The 16976-nt window shown below is 46.3% G+C and overlaps 3 protein-coding genes across 9 annotated transcripts; 2 read left to right on the top strand and 1 right to left on the bottom strand.

The window, feature by feature from the left end:
* LOC8066561 (ATP-dependent Clp protease proteolytic subunit-related protein 1, chloroplastic) lies at positions 3364-7137 on the top strand. The gene is made up of 9 exons (XM_002441575.2): positions 3364-3697; positions 4427-4542; positions 4639-4857; positions 4954-5058; positions 5164-5226; positions 5981-6092; positions 6197-6258; positions 6362-6544; positions 6619-7137. The coding sequence occupies exons 1-9, from the start codon at positions 3493-3495 to the stop codon at positions 6718-6720; spliced, it is 1167 nt and encodes a 388-aa protein (XP_002441620.1). The 5' UTR covers positions 3364-3492; the 3' UTR covers positions 6721-7137.
* LOC8066560 (inactive protein RESTRICTED TEV MOVEMENT 2) lies at positions 7146-8928 on the bottom strand. Its single transcript, XM_002440329.2, has 2 exons — positions 8263-8928; positions 7146-8173 (listed from the first exon to the last, which is right to left on the bottom strand). The coding sequence occupies exons 1-2, from the start codon at positions 8408-8410 to the stop codon at positions 7368-7370; spliced, it is 954 nt and encodes a 317-aa protein (XP_002440374.1). The 5' UTR covers positions 8411-8928; the 3' UTR covers positions 7146-7367.
* Positions 12596-16915, top strand: LOC110430128 (hypersensitive-induced response protein-like protein 1). Of its 7 annotated transcripts, none has more exons than XM_021447150.1 (6): positions 12682-12794; positions 14850-14912; positions 15034-15254; positions 15678-15798; positions 15951-16139; positions 16259-16915. In XM_021447150.1, exons 3-6 carry the CDS (start codon positions 15066-15068, stop codon positions 16621-16623), a joined length of 864 nt encoding a protein of 287 aa, XP_021302825.1. In that variant the 5' UTR covers positions 12682-12794; positions 14850-14912; positions 15034-15065; the 3' UTR covers positions 16624-16915. The 7 variants fall into 7 exon arrangements, with proteins under 7 accessions (XP_021302821.1, XP_021302825.1, XP_021302820.1 ...); XM_021447151.1 differs by lacking the exon at positions 12682-12794 and adding an exon at positions 13538-13594; XM_021447149.1 differs by lacking the exon at positions 12682-12794 and adding an exon at positions 13803-13996.

Raw genomic sequence — 16976 nt, 5'->3', positions numbered from 1 at the left:
CCCTATATTAGAGCTTCATTAGGAGCCCTCGAGCCCTTTGTGGCCTTCTGGGTCGCTTTCATATGGCGGCAAGGGGGTTGTAAACAAACCCTTTGAGTGACCATCAAGGTCATCTTCCTCGGATTTTTCACTAAAGTGGAATTAGAATAAGTGGTAAAACTTATCTGTGGCGTTTTGAACTCGTCAGAAAATTAACTATATCAATTGCATGCTCAAACGTGATCAGGGAAAGTGTCCACGTCACCCCCAGATTGTCCACAGCCTGACGCGTGTTCGGAATGTCAACCGTCGGGATCCCAGTTACGTAGGGGCGGGGTCGGCTTAAAAAAAAACACCCCGAATCCTTCCGCCTCAGTCCCGTCATCTCCCCCAAACCCGTGCCTCCGCCGCCGCTCCCACAAACCCGTGCCTCCGCCACCGCTCCCACACACCGCCGCGCCGTTCCCCCCGCAGTTCGGGTACCTCTGCACAAGATACCAAGAAGGTTCGACGCTAACATTAGGTAGGGCAACCATCTTGCCTCCTCCTATTGGTGGATCTACCACTGCCAACCTTTCTACCTTCGCATCATCAAAAAGTTCTTTTTAATAAAAGGACAACATCAAATCAAAAGTTTATAGGTCTATTTGGTTTAGTTTTATCGGACTGGGCAACACAACACAAAGGAATCACCAATTGTTGTGTGACACGAGACCGCTGATTGTTTTTTGTCTCTCCTCTCTGCAAGAAGAGGGGGTGAAAAAAAATCAGGCATATGGCAGCCTGTTTGGTGGGATTCTTGAGGTGAGCCAATCACAATCGGATTTTAATCGCATCCAAACATGGTATATATGTACATATAGATAATAATCCTATATACGGCGTGTGTAGCTATTGTTTAATTTCTTGCTTGTCATGTGTAGTGTGGATGATTGGGTCTGCTGGTCGCTAGCTGCCGGCCGGGATGTGTATGCATTACGCGCCGCGGTATGGCAGGGGTTTTCGGGCCATGCATGCATATCGACACGACCGTCTAGTGATGTCGTGGCCGGACAAAATCTCATCTTAATTAGTAATTTATTTATGTACAAGCAAGCAAGTGCCAGAGCGAGTGATGCATCATCCTACATTTTTTTTTTTGAGAAACATCGTCCTGCAGATTCTAGGATACATGTGGCGCGAAATATATATTGCACGGCAGGCATGGCCCGCGCCTTCATTCTTCTCTTTAGTTTTGACGACCATCGAAACCGGTCCATCGGCAATACCTTATTTCAATACCTACCCCGGCGAGGCGTCCCCGGCTCCGCCTGCGTTAGGGCAATAGGGCGCGTGCATGGGCGAGCGGCGTTCTCCGTATGGGCGGCACGAGGTTCTCCTTCAGCCATGACGAATTGGACTACATGATCAAATGTCAAGCATACAATAATTAATCCAAGCATAAAAACTTCATTACAATTGGATCACAACTATAAGTTATTCCAACTAATTACAGAAAAATAAGGTATATAGTTTTACGGAATTGTATGTGATTTTTTTTTACAGAATTGTATGTGATTTTTTTTGCGGTATATCTTTTTTTTTTTTTGAAATCTTAGGTGCGTCAATCCTATCAAGAGACACATGTAGCATAGTACTGCCCTAAATCTTGAACATTTTAATCTAACAAGCAATCATCATTGCCAAGACCGCCTTTTAAGAAATATTCTTTTGCATTAACATGGACTAGTTTACTGTGAAAAACTACTCTGGTAAGAAAACTAAGTTTATATATACAGAAAGAAAATTACTCTCGGTAAAACCACAACTATTTTAGCCCCGCTATTTTAATCATGTTCCAGAAAAAAAAAGTTATCTAAACTTCATGACTGTGGTCAACCTTGCTTGCACGTCCCCTGCAATCACCATTATCGTTAACATCCGTGTGGGTGTTGAGCATAGCAACTGTGGAACATCAGCCATACTGCAATCAATCTCTCTAACGGACGAAGGGGCAGATCCGGCGTGGACCGCTGCGTCGCCTGGCCAAGCTCGCCGGCCGCATCATCCACGACGGTCGCCGCGTCCGCCCCTGCAACCGTGTCCTCGCCCTGTGTCACCATGGCATCATGACTGCTCTGCTGTGGCTGCTCGACGTCGACGACGACCTCTGGTTCTTGGGGACCGGCAACCTGCTGCACCTCCTCCGCCGCTGCCGCTGCCGCTGCCGCGCCACCATCGCGGTCTTGTTGCCCTGCCTCGCCTCCACGGTAGTGCAGCAGCAACAGCCCGAGCGCGCCGTCCGGCTGGTCTTTCTCCCCAATCGACAGCTTCGGCGAGCGGAATGCCCAGAGCTCCATTTGGATGTCGCCGGCGGCGTCTCGCACTGCTGGCCGCCGCTCGTCGTTTGGCGGTTCCTCGTCTGGTGGCAAACTGCTCCGGCGTTTCTTTTGCCGCCGCCCTGCAGATCGCTTTCGAGTCACGCCGCCGCCGCCGCCGACCAACAAGCCGTTGTTTTTCAGAAAAACTGTATAGTCTGGCCCTATGATCCTGTAGCCGGTGTTGCTCGATAGATACTTGAGGTTGAGCTCGTATACTCTGCCGTCGCAGTCGTACGCCTGCACAGCAAGGGCACGAACCATGCTCTTCTGCTTCCCCTGCTCATCGTCGTCCTTATCCGTGTCCTCCTTGCCGCCGCCGTCGTCGTTGGTCTTGTGCTCGCCATTGCCGTTGTTGCGGCAGCGTTTATTGCTGTTGTCCTCGCCGCCGTCCTTCTTCTTGCGCTTGTGCTTGCCCTTGTCGTCTTTGCCGCCGTGGTCGTTGTCGTCGTGCTCCTCCTCGTCCTCTTCTGTCTTCAATAACGGCTCCGGCCGGTGCACCAGCGGCATCTCCTTCTCCGTGAATATGCTAGCGAAAGCGGCCCTCTTGCGTTCGCATTTGCACGACATGAGTAGACGATTCTGGCCCTTGCTCCTGTCGGACGGCGGCATGTGTTTCTCGTAGACAAGCGTCGGTTCTGAGGCGTCGAGGCCGGCCAGGATGCTGCGGAGCGCGTCGGTGACGTGGGCCTTGTCTGGGAAGAAATCGGTGGCGGCCTTCTTCACCTTCGAGGCTCCTACAACGGAAGGTGATGACTCGCCGCCGCCGCCGTTGTTCTCCATGCCACCGTCCATGCGAAAGCTTTCCGATCGCCGCCGTTGTTCTCCGTTGCAATTGATATATAGGGAAGGTGTAGGCTTCTCGTTGCAGACACGGACTGTCCAAGACTCCAAGTGGAATCCGGGGCCTGGTGGGCTACATTAGGCCCACTTAGAACAAGCGATCCTGGGCTGAGTGAATTCGCACAAAAAGAGGCATCTGTCGTTTATTTATTTCCCAATTTACCCTTGTCCAGTTATTATTATTATCCATCCGATTCCCAATCCCCCGCAAGCGCAGAGCAGAGGGAGGGAGGGAGGGAGGAAGACGGAGTGAAGCGCAGAGCCCAGCCGCCCTCCCCTCCCATCCCACTCCCGTCCACACGCCCCGCTTCCCATGGCGCTCGCGCTGCGCTGTCCCCCGGCCGCCACCTCCTCCCGGAGCCCCTTCCTGCCGTCGCCCTCACCGGCCCCGCCGGGGAGGCTCCCGAGGAGGCCGCCCGCCAGCTGGAGGTGCCACGGCTACTACGGCGACGACGGATTTCGCAAGAGCTACGACCACATCCCCAAGCAGTTCCGCGAGGAGAACCTCAAGGATGGACGTGAGTGCTCTCTCCTCCCCCAACACGTACTTGCTACTGCCGAGAGTGCTAGGTGTAGAGTCTGTGTCTTCAGCATAAGCAGTATGCGGGTTTGCCTATGATTCAGTCTGACTGACACTCTGACTAGGGAGAGAAACTGCTTGCCGAGAGTGCTATATGAGATGTTTGCTTGAGGCGGCAGCTACCGTATATATGTGCTACACCACTGTACCTAGCGCAACGTAATCAGGGTAGCCACCACTGGTATTTAATCAGCAGAACATGCCATCCAATCCAAGGATGACAGTGTACTGTTTCAGCCTATAGTTTACCATTACATGTTGGCTTGATGATACATATGCACAGAGTTGTATACAGCCAAGCAAGATCACCAAGGCTGCAATATGCTATCCTCACTTGAGATTTGGGCAAATCTTTGGCACAGGGTTGAATATTCCAGATCGTAGTTTAACTTTTGGGCATAGGACCAAATTTACTAGCTGGTTCATAAGAAAATTAAAAATAGATATTTGCACCTTTTTTTTTATAAAAAAAATAACTATTTTGAGAAAAAGTTTATCAAGCTCTACATGCTTTACATGTGCATAATTTGTGTAGCGGCCACAACATGTTAGGTTTAGGTCATGAGGGTTATTCCAATTTCTTGATCTGCTTCTGTATCTTGTCAACCAAATCTTCTGTCCCAACTATTTGTTTTGCACCACTTTAAAGTATTATGTCCTCTGGCAGTGATGGATAATTACAAGAATGTTCCTCAATTCCTTTATGGATTAAGTTCTGCACAGATGGAAATGTTTATGAATGACGACAATCCTTATAATCGCCAATCCCAGAAAGTCACAGAGGTTAGTGATGTTATATAGAGACCTTCCCATTTCTATTTTGTCAAGCTGATTATCAATGTAACAAAGTTGAGATGGTATTTTCCCTGTGAACTTTAGGAAAGCGTATCTGCTGCTAGGAGTTACGATGAATTTGGTATGTACACCTTGTCAGGCATGCATGAGGGTCCTGCAAGTTACAGCATGGGTATGGGCATGGGGGGCAGCATGAGCATGAGCATGGGCAGAGGAGGGAGAGGGTATAGAAGAATGAGAAGCTCTGCTCCAGATCTGCCATCATTGCTACTGGACTCTCGAATTATATTTCTTGGAATGCCTGTGAGAGATCAACTTTTTACCTCATTTTGTTATCAATAATGTTTTGAAGGTTTGGATCAACAGATGGTAACATGCAGTGTTGTTTTATACTGGCAGATTGTTCCAGCAGTAACTGAGCTTATTGCTGCTCAATTTCTATGGCTAGATTATGACGACCGCACAAAACCCATTTATCTGTATATAAACTCCACTGGAACTATGGTAAGTAGTTATCTGAATATTGAAAATATGAAATCATGTCATCTTTCATCTGTTCCCATGTATAATGCCACTATTTATATGACTACATCTTCTGTGCTGTAACAGGACGAAAATAACGAACTTGTTGCATCTGAAACTGATGCTTATGCAATTGCTGATTTTATCAATGTAAGGCTGTATCTTCTATCTCCGATTGATAATCCAGCATAGTTTTACGCCATTGTTAATGATGTTATTATCATGTCTAGGACTCTATCAATGTTTGAATGTAGTCTCAAAGAGTTTCTGTGCATACTTGAGTGCATGCAGTGATCAGGATTGTGAGTCCAGATTCCAGAGCAATTAAATATGTTGTGCACTTAAGAATCTTAATTTTTTTGGTCAAAAACTTGAAAGCAAGATAAATTGTTGCCTGCTGGAGATGATGTCTGCTTTTCAGAACATTTAGGTTCTGTTACACATTTCCATTCTGTTGGCACTTCAACTGACACGAGAAATGAACCATTTAAACTGAATCGACATAAAAGGATGAATAATTATGTGGGATGAAGTTAAAGTACCAGAACCAATTAGTATGTGTGAAGGCGGCCTTAATTCAAATTATGATCAATTTGGGCTTAATTCCTTCTTAGACGATTTATTTTATGTGGAGTGACAACTGAAAGGTGTTGGCAGTGTAGTAGTAACTTATAACACACAGCAACATTCTGCGTACAGTCCATCAGGACAATGTTTCCAAGGGACCAAGTGATAAATATTATATTTTAGTAACACATGCCTCCCATTTTAAGAACTATGCTGAATAATCTTGGCACAGGACATATGTTTTGTTAAGATTATTTGCTTTGAAGCAAAGTGAAGCATGGATTAAAGAACTAAAACTGCCTACTCTGATTTTTGCATTTTTTTTTGGGTTTTGCAGCGAAGCAAATCCAAGGTTTACACAATCAATCTTAGCATGGCATATGGTCAGGCTGCGATGCTTCTTTCCCTTGGTGTCAAGGGCAAAAGAGGAGTGCTGCCAAATTCAATCAGTATGTTACATTTTCTAAGTTTCGTTGCTCCTTTTGCATTCACATGGGTATGCGCTTGACAGCATATATTATCATTGGTCCTAAACGTGCACCACTAATTGCAGCTAAATTACACCTGCCTAAGGTGCACAAATCTGGTGGAGCTGCCATTGATATGTGGATTAAGGTCAGATCCAACTCTCCTTTCCAGTACTCCAAGATCCAACTCCCTTTTATGCTTATGCCCATGGTATTGTGTACTAGTGCACTGAATATTATTTTGCACTCAGGCAAAAGAGTTAGATACAAACACAGACTACTACCTCGAACTCTTGTCTAAAGGAGTTGGTAAACCAAAGGAAGAGCTCGCTGAGTTCCTTAAGGGCCCAAGGTACTTCAGAGCACAAGAGGCTATTGATTATGGACTTGCTGATACGATCTTGCACTCACTGGATGGTTCTTTCAAGCCAAAGGTATCTTGCCATCCCTCTTTCATATCTGATTTCCATATGTAGCTCTCCTCTGATTATTTCTTTTTGTGGATTAGGACCTGACTGCGCAGCTGGCCAAAGCACAGGCGATGCGGCAGTCAGGTAAGCGTGCAGCTGCTGGAGCTGGGAGATGGTCAACTCCAACCGCACCCAGGTAGATTAGAGAGGTACACCAGGATAGTATATGCTCATCTGGATGATGGTGTGGTTCCGCTATTCAAAGAAGCCAGCCTTTGGTATATTTAGGTTGGAAAGAATCATCTCCATGGAGCTTGGAATTAGACGCACGCTGGATAGTGAAATGTTGTAAACTGTAGTGTCAGTTGTGACGTGTATCATCTGTGTGCAATCTTTGTTACGCACAGCCATTGCATTCAGATAGATTTCATCAGTGGAAATGATAGCCTGTATGAATCATATGACCCATAGCATCCAATTCAGTAGATGTTCTGGACTATTGTTGATCAGTGGTCCGTTCTTTTGGTGATTAATTACTGGTGGTCAATGTGAAAGCCTGAAACACTGAAAGACCATGATCATCTTAGCTTGTTTCGTCTGGTGTACAGATGCATGAACTTCTCTGTTCACCGTATGTATCTGAATATATTCGAACATGGATCTTGACACAAGTAATTCATGTTTTGCCTTAATTACCTTTGTCAATTCATCACCACTGTACATGTATAAACATGTATACAAATTTGACTTTAATTTGTTTGTGCATGTATATATCCACATGGTCTGTAAGTATATATCAATGTACGTTGTCACAAATGTGTGGACGCTCTGGTTTGCTTGGCTATTATTAGTTCCTGCTGGACCTGCAGAAGAGCTTGCTGGAGACGAAGACGCCAAGGGAGAAGGCGGCGACGGCGGCGGCGATCACCTCCTTGTTCTTCTTCACCGTCTCCACGAGGCCCTCCGCCCACTCGGAGCCCGCCAGCCCCTGCAGCTCCTCCGCCACGCGCTCCTTGAAGCCCTTCCTCTGGCGCTCCGCCTCTGCCGCAGCCGCGGTTTCGGCCCGCTCTTCCTCGGCGCGCCGCTTCACCCTCTCCGCCAGGCTCTCCGTATCGACCGCCTTCCTCTCCAGTGGCGGCGGCTCGGCCTTGGGCGTGGCCTGCTTCTTCGTGTCGGCTGCTGCTGTTGGTGGTGCAGCGGCGCCGGCTTTGGGCTTGCCTTCCTCCTTCCTCACGGCCGGTGGTGGTGGCGCCGCCGCCTTGTGCTGCTGCTGCTCTGGCTCCGGTTTGCCGCTCTTGGCGTCCGCCACCTGCTGCTCGGCAGCGGTTTTCTTGTCGGTGGCATCCGCCTCGTCCTTGGCAACGGTGTCGTCCTTGGGCGGCGCCTTTGCCTTTTCCTGCTGCTTGGCCGCCGCCTGATCCTGATCCTGGCGGACCTGCTGCTGCGACGCAGGCAGGCGCTTGGGTACGGTGAGCGTGAGGACTCCGGCGTCGAAGCGGCCGGCGATGTCGTCGAGGTTGGAGGTGGAGGGCAGCTGGAAGACCTTGCTGAAGCGGGAGTGCCTGGGGTTGGTGGCGGCGTCGGAGCGCTGGCCGCGGACGGTGAGGCGGCCGGCGCCGTCGACTTGCACCCTGAAATCTTGTTTCCTGAAGCCTTTTTACAAGCAAGAAATGAAACAAGAGTCATGTCATCGAGGCGGGAGGGGAGGGGAGGGGAGGGGAGGGGCATTTAGCGTGCAGTACCTGAGAGGTGGATGCGGAGGATGAAGCTGGTGGCATTCTCCTGCCACTCGTACCTCGGGTCCAACAACTCCTGATCAGCTGCTGCAGGCGGCGGCTTGCAGCAGCCTCCTCCTCCTTGCTTGTTGCCGGCGGCGGCGGCGGCGGCCATGGATTCTCTTATTGGATTGTTATATCGATCAGCTGCAATAAGGAAGGATCAGGCTATATATCTTGTGTGATACTACGTAGCAGATAGCTAACTCTGCTTGCTTGTGTTGCTGGATCTATCGGATCGATCAGCTTAGCTCTGGAACGCCGATGGATGGTGGAGATGAGATGAGAGAGCTAGATAGCAATATGCATGTATATATATCATCGATATATCATGCTGCATATAATAAAATAAAAGATAGACGATGGATTTTGTTCCAAACTTGGCTTGCGGGGCGGCTGATCACTAGCATGCATTGCATTGCATTGCATTGGTGAAAACTTGTTCGGGGTGGAATGGAATTCTCTCTCCGCGCGGTTATTGTTATTGCTGGAAATTAGTTAAATGCATGGTGAGGCTTTGCAGCTATTAAGGGGGTGGGAGCCGGCCGGAGGAGGAAGAGGAATCCTTGGGCGGGCAGAAAGGTTAGGAATAATCCAGGAGACGAATATTTGCTCAGTCTTCCTCCCAACAACAGCATACAGCAGCAGCGGCTAACGTGAACAGGTCGCTTAACTGATAGAGAGGAGAAAGGATCCTCCTTCGTTGGGCTTGGGCCTCCCTTGTGCTGGACTTGCAGACCAGCCCATTCCTTCATTGGGCCGCCCCCTTGTGCTCAACTTTTTGCCGAGAAAAACAAACGATGCAGTTGCATTGCACAATCTGCTGGATAATTAATGACGGGTTTGATTGGATAAATACATAATCGATTTTGAGAAAACAACTTTAAGGCACGAGGAGATCATTGTCCAACATGATCTAACCTTAGCTTGATTCGTCTTGTGTACAGTACGGATGCATGAAATTCTCTCTTCACCATATGTATCTGAATATTGTCCAACATGCATGGATATTGACACAGGTATAAAAACATGAAATATCTTGTAGCAATTCAAGTTTTGCCTTAGCTTCGTTGGTCAACTTATCATCACCACTGTGCATGCATGTATATAAATTAAACATGTTTACAATAATTCCTTTCTGTTTATGCATGTATATATCCACATGGCCTGTGTAGTATGTATCAATATATAGCTCGTGACAAGCTACATTACGTACGTTCTCATAGTGCAAATTAAATGGGTAGACGCGTGCATGGTATTTATTTGGTGTTGGCTATTAGTTCCCGTTCCTGCAGGACCTGGAGAAGAGCTCGCTGGAGATGGAGACGCCAAGGGAGAAGGCAGCGACGGCGGCGGCGATCACCTCCCTATTCTTCTTCACAGTCTCCACGAGGCGCACTCGGCCGGAGATGAGTCCGCCAGCCCTTGCAGCTCGTCCGCCGCGCTCCTTTGAAGCTACGGCACGCCCCCTTCCTCCTCTGGCGCTCCGTCTCCGTCTCCGCCTCCTTTGCCTGCTGCTTGGCCGCCGCCGCCTGATCTGCTTGGACCGGCCTGCTGCTGCGACGACGCCGGGCTGGCGCTTGGGCACGGTGATCGTGAGGACTCCGGCGTCGAAGCGGCCGGTTGGAGGTGGAGGTCAGCTGGAAGACCTTGCTGAAGCGGGAGTGCGCCTCGGGTTGCCGGCGGCGTCGGAGCGCTGGCCGCGGCCGGCGCCGTCGACTAGCACCCTGCAATCTTGTTTGCTGAAGCGTTTTTACAAGCAAGACAAGAGAAATGCATGCATGTGCAGAGTGCAGCCATGCATTACCCCGGCCGTGTCGTTATACATGACATGCATGGTACCTGCATGAGATGTGGACGCAAATTACAGGTAAACTATATAATTAATTATTTTTTTATCTATATTTAGTGCTCTATACATATGTGCCGTAAGATTTGATATGACGAGAAATCTAAAAAATTTTGTAAATTTTTTTTTGAACAAAACAAAGCCTTAGAGAAATATGATCATCTCAATTAGGAGCTTAAATGCGAGTGGATAGGTTTGACCACACGAAAACCAAGCAGCTAGAGCTAGCTAGGCTACACTCAGTTCTCGCATACTACACGAGAGCTGGTTCCTTAACATGCACATTTTTTTTTTATAATCCGAGTAAACCCGCATGGGCAACACAATCAGAAAACATGAAAAGGTAACCCAAAATAAGTGAGTGGTAGTTACGCACCGAAACAACTAAGAGTGTGAGAAAGAATCTTCATACCTCAATCTCTATATGTTACCATAATTGATTTTGAGGGGGGAGGGGGGCTCTAAGACATGATTAGTCCACAAAAGTGTTTTTCTTATATAAACAAAATTATATTTTCGGCTTCAGTCTCAAATACGATCGGAAAATATCCGTATCATTTTCATCGCTAAAAGCAACCACCGGTCGAGGTGCGGTGCGGCCGGAGAGAGCAGAGCAGAGCAGAGGCCAGAGGGGATTTTATTTTTTTGTGTCGTTGGGCATGGCATGCATTGGAGTTGGCGTTGGCGTCTTGCGTTGCCCAGGCGAGATAGACAACGGATGGAGACACAATGACGCAACGCAATACGGGGATATGATGATCGTGGTCTTGGCCATCGAAGCGACACACGAAACGAAAGAAGCACTCGCATTAGCATACCATCTTTCATAAACCACGAAGGGATCTATCCATCCCGTGGGCTTCCATGCATATGCAGGTCCAGTCAAGTCAACAAAAACAGATAAAGAAAGAAACAAGAGAAAGGAAGGTGCCTCTCTCTTCTCTCTCACACACAAAGACACAGCTGCTTGCCTTGCCCACTGCCAGGTGCCAACTGCCGTCCCTTTGGCCTTTCTGCTCCTCGTTCCTTGTTATCCCCAGCCTGTTGCCGCGGCTGCAGGCTCCAAAAGGAGGAGAAACAAAACAACCAACTGTGGCTGCAACGCATGTGCACTGCAACTGCGAACCAAAACCACAACGAAAAACCAGCAGCACGCAACCATCTCATCTTCATCTCACCCATTCATCAGTTTGGTAGTATACCGCTCTCTCTCTCTGTCACCGCCTGCCCCTAAACAAAACTCAACGAACAAGACAACTAAACTAGACGACGCCGGCATTACCTAGTACTTATCAGTAAGCTGGATGGATACCAGCAGCTAGTATCTGTGTACTACCTTTGTTTTTATTGGGGGAGCCTGGAACGGTTCCGATTCTAGCGTCAAACACTAGAATCTTACAGGTAGCGAGAGAAGCATTTCTTGCGAGAATCACTTGAATCGTTTCATGTTTTTCCTGCCTAGGAACTAGAAACGGCCACAGAACTGCTTTCTCCTGCTTCTTGGTTCCCCTTTGTATTAACAATCATATTTTTTAGCTACTTGTTTATAAAATGCAACAAATCAAAATGGGTTGTATTTAAGTTGTTCTTTCTCCATAGTTTTTAAATATTATTTTTATCTATCTGATTTTCTAAGAAAAAAAATATATTTTCTAATGAATCAGAATCTAGTCTACCGGCCAAACTTCTCATAAGGTGATTCTGTTTCATATACGAGAACATGGATTCAGAACGTTTTCCTACAAGAATCTGGATCTCTACCAAATGTGCCTCTTTGTTTCGATTCGATTCGATTCTATCAATATAGCAATATAATAATATATGTCCTACTATGGTATTTTGAAATGATTTTTTTATTGAATGCCATATGGTAAAATATAACTACCATGCATACATGATTTAAATTCCAACAACACTAGTTGTATGTTGTATTATATGTTTCTCTTAACAAACATGTGTACATGTGTGTGTATGGTTGCATTTGACTTTACATCATGAATGAATGGACAAATGCAATTTGTGACTTCTTTTAGTTGGTAGTACGACATCACTTTGTATGTGATTTTTGGGTCGCCGATCCATGGCAGAAAGTATTGTTGTCTGATTTATTATGAAAAAAATACTACTGAATGGCTGTCAGATTTGGCTGATAAGCTCAAACGAACAAGAACAAACTAGTTTGACGAGACAAAACCCGTCGATCTATGATATGATCCAACACAATCACATAGGATCGGGTTCCCGTTATCCCTTTGATCCTAAAAACAGGAAAACTTCACACGTAAGGTATGCGAGTTGTGGAGCTAAAACAAGAAACAGAGAACGTGAGGTCCGTCTGATATTTTATTTCTTTCGATTATGCATTTCAAAAAATAAGACTAAAGTAAGCTAAAAAAAAATCTAAGAGCTAGCTATAATTTATTCAAGCTATTAGTACCTCCTAAAGAATGCCAATGTCCATTGTCACTGAGAGAGGATCATGTACTAAACTACCCTCTGAGAACTGGACGTCTGGACAGACAGCAGCGGAGCACTATACATCGGCATAGCAGAGCACTCCCCCTTTCTCACTCGCAGCTCTGCTCCTTGGTCGTCTTCGTCCTCTTCTCTTGTGCCTGCCAACTGCCATCCACGACCCCGCAAGGGCAAGGTAATGGCCACACTCGCCACCCCTCTTCTCTCTACACTACTACACCTTCTTCCTTTATTAGGTTTTGCTTACTGATGAGATGAGTAGTGGATCGTTCCACTCTGCAATTCTCAATCTTTTTCTTTGTTTCCTTGTTGCTTGCCTTCTGCCCAATCTTGCCCTTTTCTTTTGGGTTGCCCTCATCTCCATGGATTACTTCTCTTCATCTTCTCTAGGGCGGTGGCGGACCTCTCCAATTCTGAATTTTTTTTCTCTGTTTCTGTTGCTGCTTGCCTTCTTCTGCTTTGCCTGTTACCAGTCTCAACTCACTTGCCTGCAATCTGTCTGCTGCCAAGAAAACCCCAATCCGTTCCTCCAACAAAACCCCATTTTGCCACCTTTTTTTTTCTTTTTCCTGTTCTACAATTTCGTCTGGAAATATCCTAGCCGCCCTGTCTTCTTCACCACATCCTCCTCCTCTTGTTTGCCGCGACGACTCCAAAGTCTACTGCAAACTTGGATTCTATCCGCTGCAGTCTCTGATTCCGACACCATCCACCCATCCAGTCATATCCTTTTGTCCGGGCCCTCAATTTCCCCCCCGTTTCTCAAACGTGTGGAGGTGCCTGTAATTTGCCCCCAGATATCTTCCCCTAAGTTGCGGCCTAGCACCGGATTTTTCAACTTATTTGATGGCTACTGCTACGCACCGAAATTTCCAAGGTTTTCCCTTCGAAAGAAAAAAAAAGGGGGCAAAGCAGAGGTTTTTGTGTCGTATATAAACACTCCTCGCAAGTCTTCTGAATTTCGTCAACGTGGAGGTCGAGCGTTTAGCACGCAATTGCATACTGATTTTGTATTATTATTATTATTATTATTATTATTATTATTATTATTATTATCATTATTATATATAAACAATAAAAGCGACATGTTCTGCTTGTATGTTTGCTCTAATTCTTCGAGTGGGGATCGGTCAACCTCCTAGATGATGCTGACCCGCCCAGTTTGCTTCCTTTCTATGTGTTATATGATGAATCCGTCGTGGAGACAGCTAATAATTGAGCAGGCTTTACTGAAATTAGTTGCTACTGTATTTAAGGTACCAAGTGCAGATACTTTCCCTGCCTCACAAATAACGCCACCCTGTCATTTAGGCATTTTAGCTCTGTCCTGATACCATCAGGGTCTTCTTTCCTGCTCTGCCGTTTCAGCGAGGGCAGGTTCTCTTCCTGCATTCTTACAATCTTCATTCTGCTTTGACTGTGTGCTGTAGAATTAATTCGGTATTTGCTTCTCTTTGTTCTATATATGGTGCAGTGGACCTTGTAACCGGTCTTAGTATTATTTTTTTGGGTAACGGTAGCTGGTCTTAGTTACCTTGGGGCTTGGGCTACACAGCTCTCCTTACTTGTTCATCCCTGTTTGTGCATTAAGCTATAGCCTCTGGAGTTCTGAATGTTTACAGGCAATTTAAATTCTATTGCTTTACAACAAGGTTTTAATTCCTGACAAAGAAAAATAATGCCTCATGGAGATTGAATCGGTAGGTTCTAAGTTGCGCACATCATTTAAGGCCATCGGAACTAGAATAGGTATCAGTGAGAATGTGTTCTAGAGTAAAGTTTGAGTTTATGGAATTGATTACATATTTGTGCTGTTTCCGTAGTAAATTTTATGCTGTTTCCTTAGTAATCAACTAATCATGGCCATGATGCAACTCCGTTTTTGAGGAAAAATCATGATGATGCTACTTTGGAAGCACAAGTTTAGATTGTGTCCTACTTTTCTCTGAGGAAAAAGATGCTTGATCTCTGATTAGAGCGTCCTAGGAGAAAATTTGAATTGAATCATTCTGGTACTACACTACTACAGTTCTCCTATGTGCACAAGTTTAGATGGAGTTTTTCTGCTTTACTTTGAGGAAAGTGATGCCTGTTCTTGTTGTGCCTAAGGAGAATACTTGACTTAAAGCATTATGCCTTGCCTGGTTGTTATTTGTGATTAGTTATCTCACTGCAGTTCTTCTTTGCACCTTTCTCAGTACTAAAATGTTATGATACATGAAACATTCAGGTGCTACATGCCACTCACTTTGTTCTTTGTGCTGCAGTGAACCTTAAATCGTCTTAGTCTTAGGTACTTTGTGCTGACCACAGAGTAGTTGCTATTGCCAGCTAGTAATCTAAATTGCAGTGCTTATTCACACTATTCTCAGTACTAACTACCAATTTGGCTTTATGATTTATGAAATGTTCAGGTGCCAGCAGAAGTGATCCGTGGACTGCAGCTATGGGCAACCTGTGCTGCTGTGTTCAAGTTGACCAGTCGACTGTGGCCATCAGGGAGCAGTTTGGCAAGTTTGACGGCGTGCTTGAGCCAGGATGCCACTGCATGCCTTGGTTCGTTGGGAAGCGTGTAGCTGGTCATCTCACACTCAGGCTGCAGCAACTGGATGTGCGCTGTGAGACCAAAACAAAGGTATGTCGTGCTTACCCTTCATTTTTTATGAGCAAAGAGGAGAGCTGTCATTTTGGTGCAGCATTAGTTTGAGAGCATGAAATTAATGATGCTCTAATCCTTTCTGGGTTATAAAGCTTGGCAAAAGTGTTATAAAAGTACTCTAGGACACTGTTCCAGGATAGGTGGTGAAACAAACTAGATGCTTTTGAAAGCTTGTATTCTGTTGATTTGATAAGTTCTTTCAATTAATAGATCAGATGCATGTTAACCTGCCTTGAGAATACAACACTGATATGAATTCTGCATATGCAGAAGCTTTTTACTGCTTGCTCAAAAAATAAATGCAGAAGCTTTGTTCACATCTACTTTAGTATCTGAATGGTGATAAGTTGTATTGAATTGCCAATTATGGTAATGCTGCTAACACCTGAAATTGTGCAGGACAATGTCTTTGTCAATGTGGTGGCATCTATTCAGTACCGCGCTCTGGCTGGCAAAGCAAGTGATGCATTCTACAAACTGAGCAACACAAGGTCCCAGATCCAAGCTTACGTCTTTGACGGTAGGAATTCTTAGAACAGTTGAAGATTTAACATAGCAGACACCACTCTGTCTATATCTATGTGCTGTTTTTTTCTCTGTTAATTTGTGGAATTGCTCATGGCCTCACGCTATCCTATTGCTCATGGTGATGTCGGTGGTTGCTGTCAACAGTTATCAGAGCAAGCGTTCCCAAGCTCCATTTGGACGATGCTTTCGAGCAGAAGGACGAGATCGCAAAGGCTGTGGAGGAAGAGCTTGAGAAGGCCATGTCGGCTTATGGCTTTGAGATCGTGCAGACTCTCATTGTGGACATCGAGCCAGATGAACATGTGAAGCGCGCAATGAACGAGATCAACGCAGGTTCGTCGGTTGACGCTTAACAAGCTATAAGAACTACTAGACATCATGACCAGCTTTGTTATCTATCATATGCTGACACTGACACTCTAGTGGTTGCTGTTGCCCTTTCAATTTGGCAGCTGCGAGGCTGAGGGCGGCTGCAAACGAGAAAGCAGAGGCAGAGAAGATTGTGCAGATCAAGCGTGCGGAGGGGGAGGCGGAAGCCAAGTACCTGTCTGGGCTGGGTATTGCACGGCAGCGGCAGGCGATCGTTGATGGGCTGAGGGACAGCGTGCTTGGGTTCTCCGTGAACGTGCCGGGCACCACCGCCAAGGACGTCATGGACATGGTGCTCATCACCCAGTACTTCGACACCATGAAGGAGATTGGCGCATCATCCAAGGCTTCATCAGTGTTCATCCCACATGGCCCAGGTGCAGTGCGCGACATCGCCACGCAGATCCGCGACGGCCTCCTGCAGGGCTCCTCTGTCACCCAGCACTAGTTTGCTGTTGCTGAGGGGAGCAGCATGATCATTCCTGGAGTTTGGTACCTATTTATATGACCCCGTCAGTCAGACCAGTGTGGTGCTTGTCTATATTGTTCGTCTATATCTCTGGAGCTGGGGTGATCAAGGTGTGGAACATATATAATGTGCTCTTAAGAACCATCTGCTTCTGCTAAGATGGTTATCTTGATGCAATGGGGACTGGAGAACCTTTATCTAACCTTTTAGGGAACCGGTAATTATATCATAAATATAATGCAGCATGAGTTTGCAGTATGTTCATGTGTCATGTATGCTGCCTGAATTCAGATGTTGCTGCCCTGAATATGTTGATGCAGAGTGCAAATTCA

Source organism: Sorghum bicolor, chromosome 9 (assembly GCF_000003195.3).
Source record: "Sorghum bicolor cultivar BTx623 chromosome 9, Sorghum_bicolor_NCBIv3, whole genome shotgun sequence".
Classification (NCBI taxonomy): domain Eukaryota; kingdom Viridiplantae; phylum Streptophyta; class Magnoliopsida; order Poales; family Poaceae; genus Sorghum; species Sorghum bicolor.
This window is presented reverse-complemented; position numbering and strand designations above follow the sequence as displayed.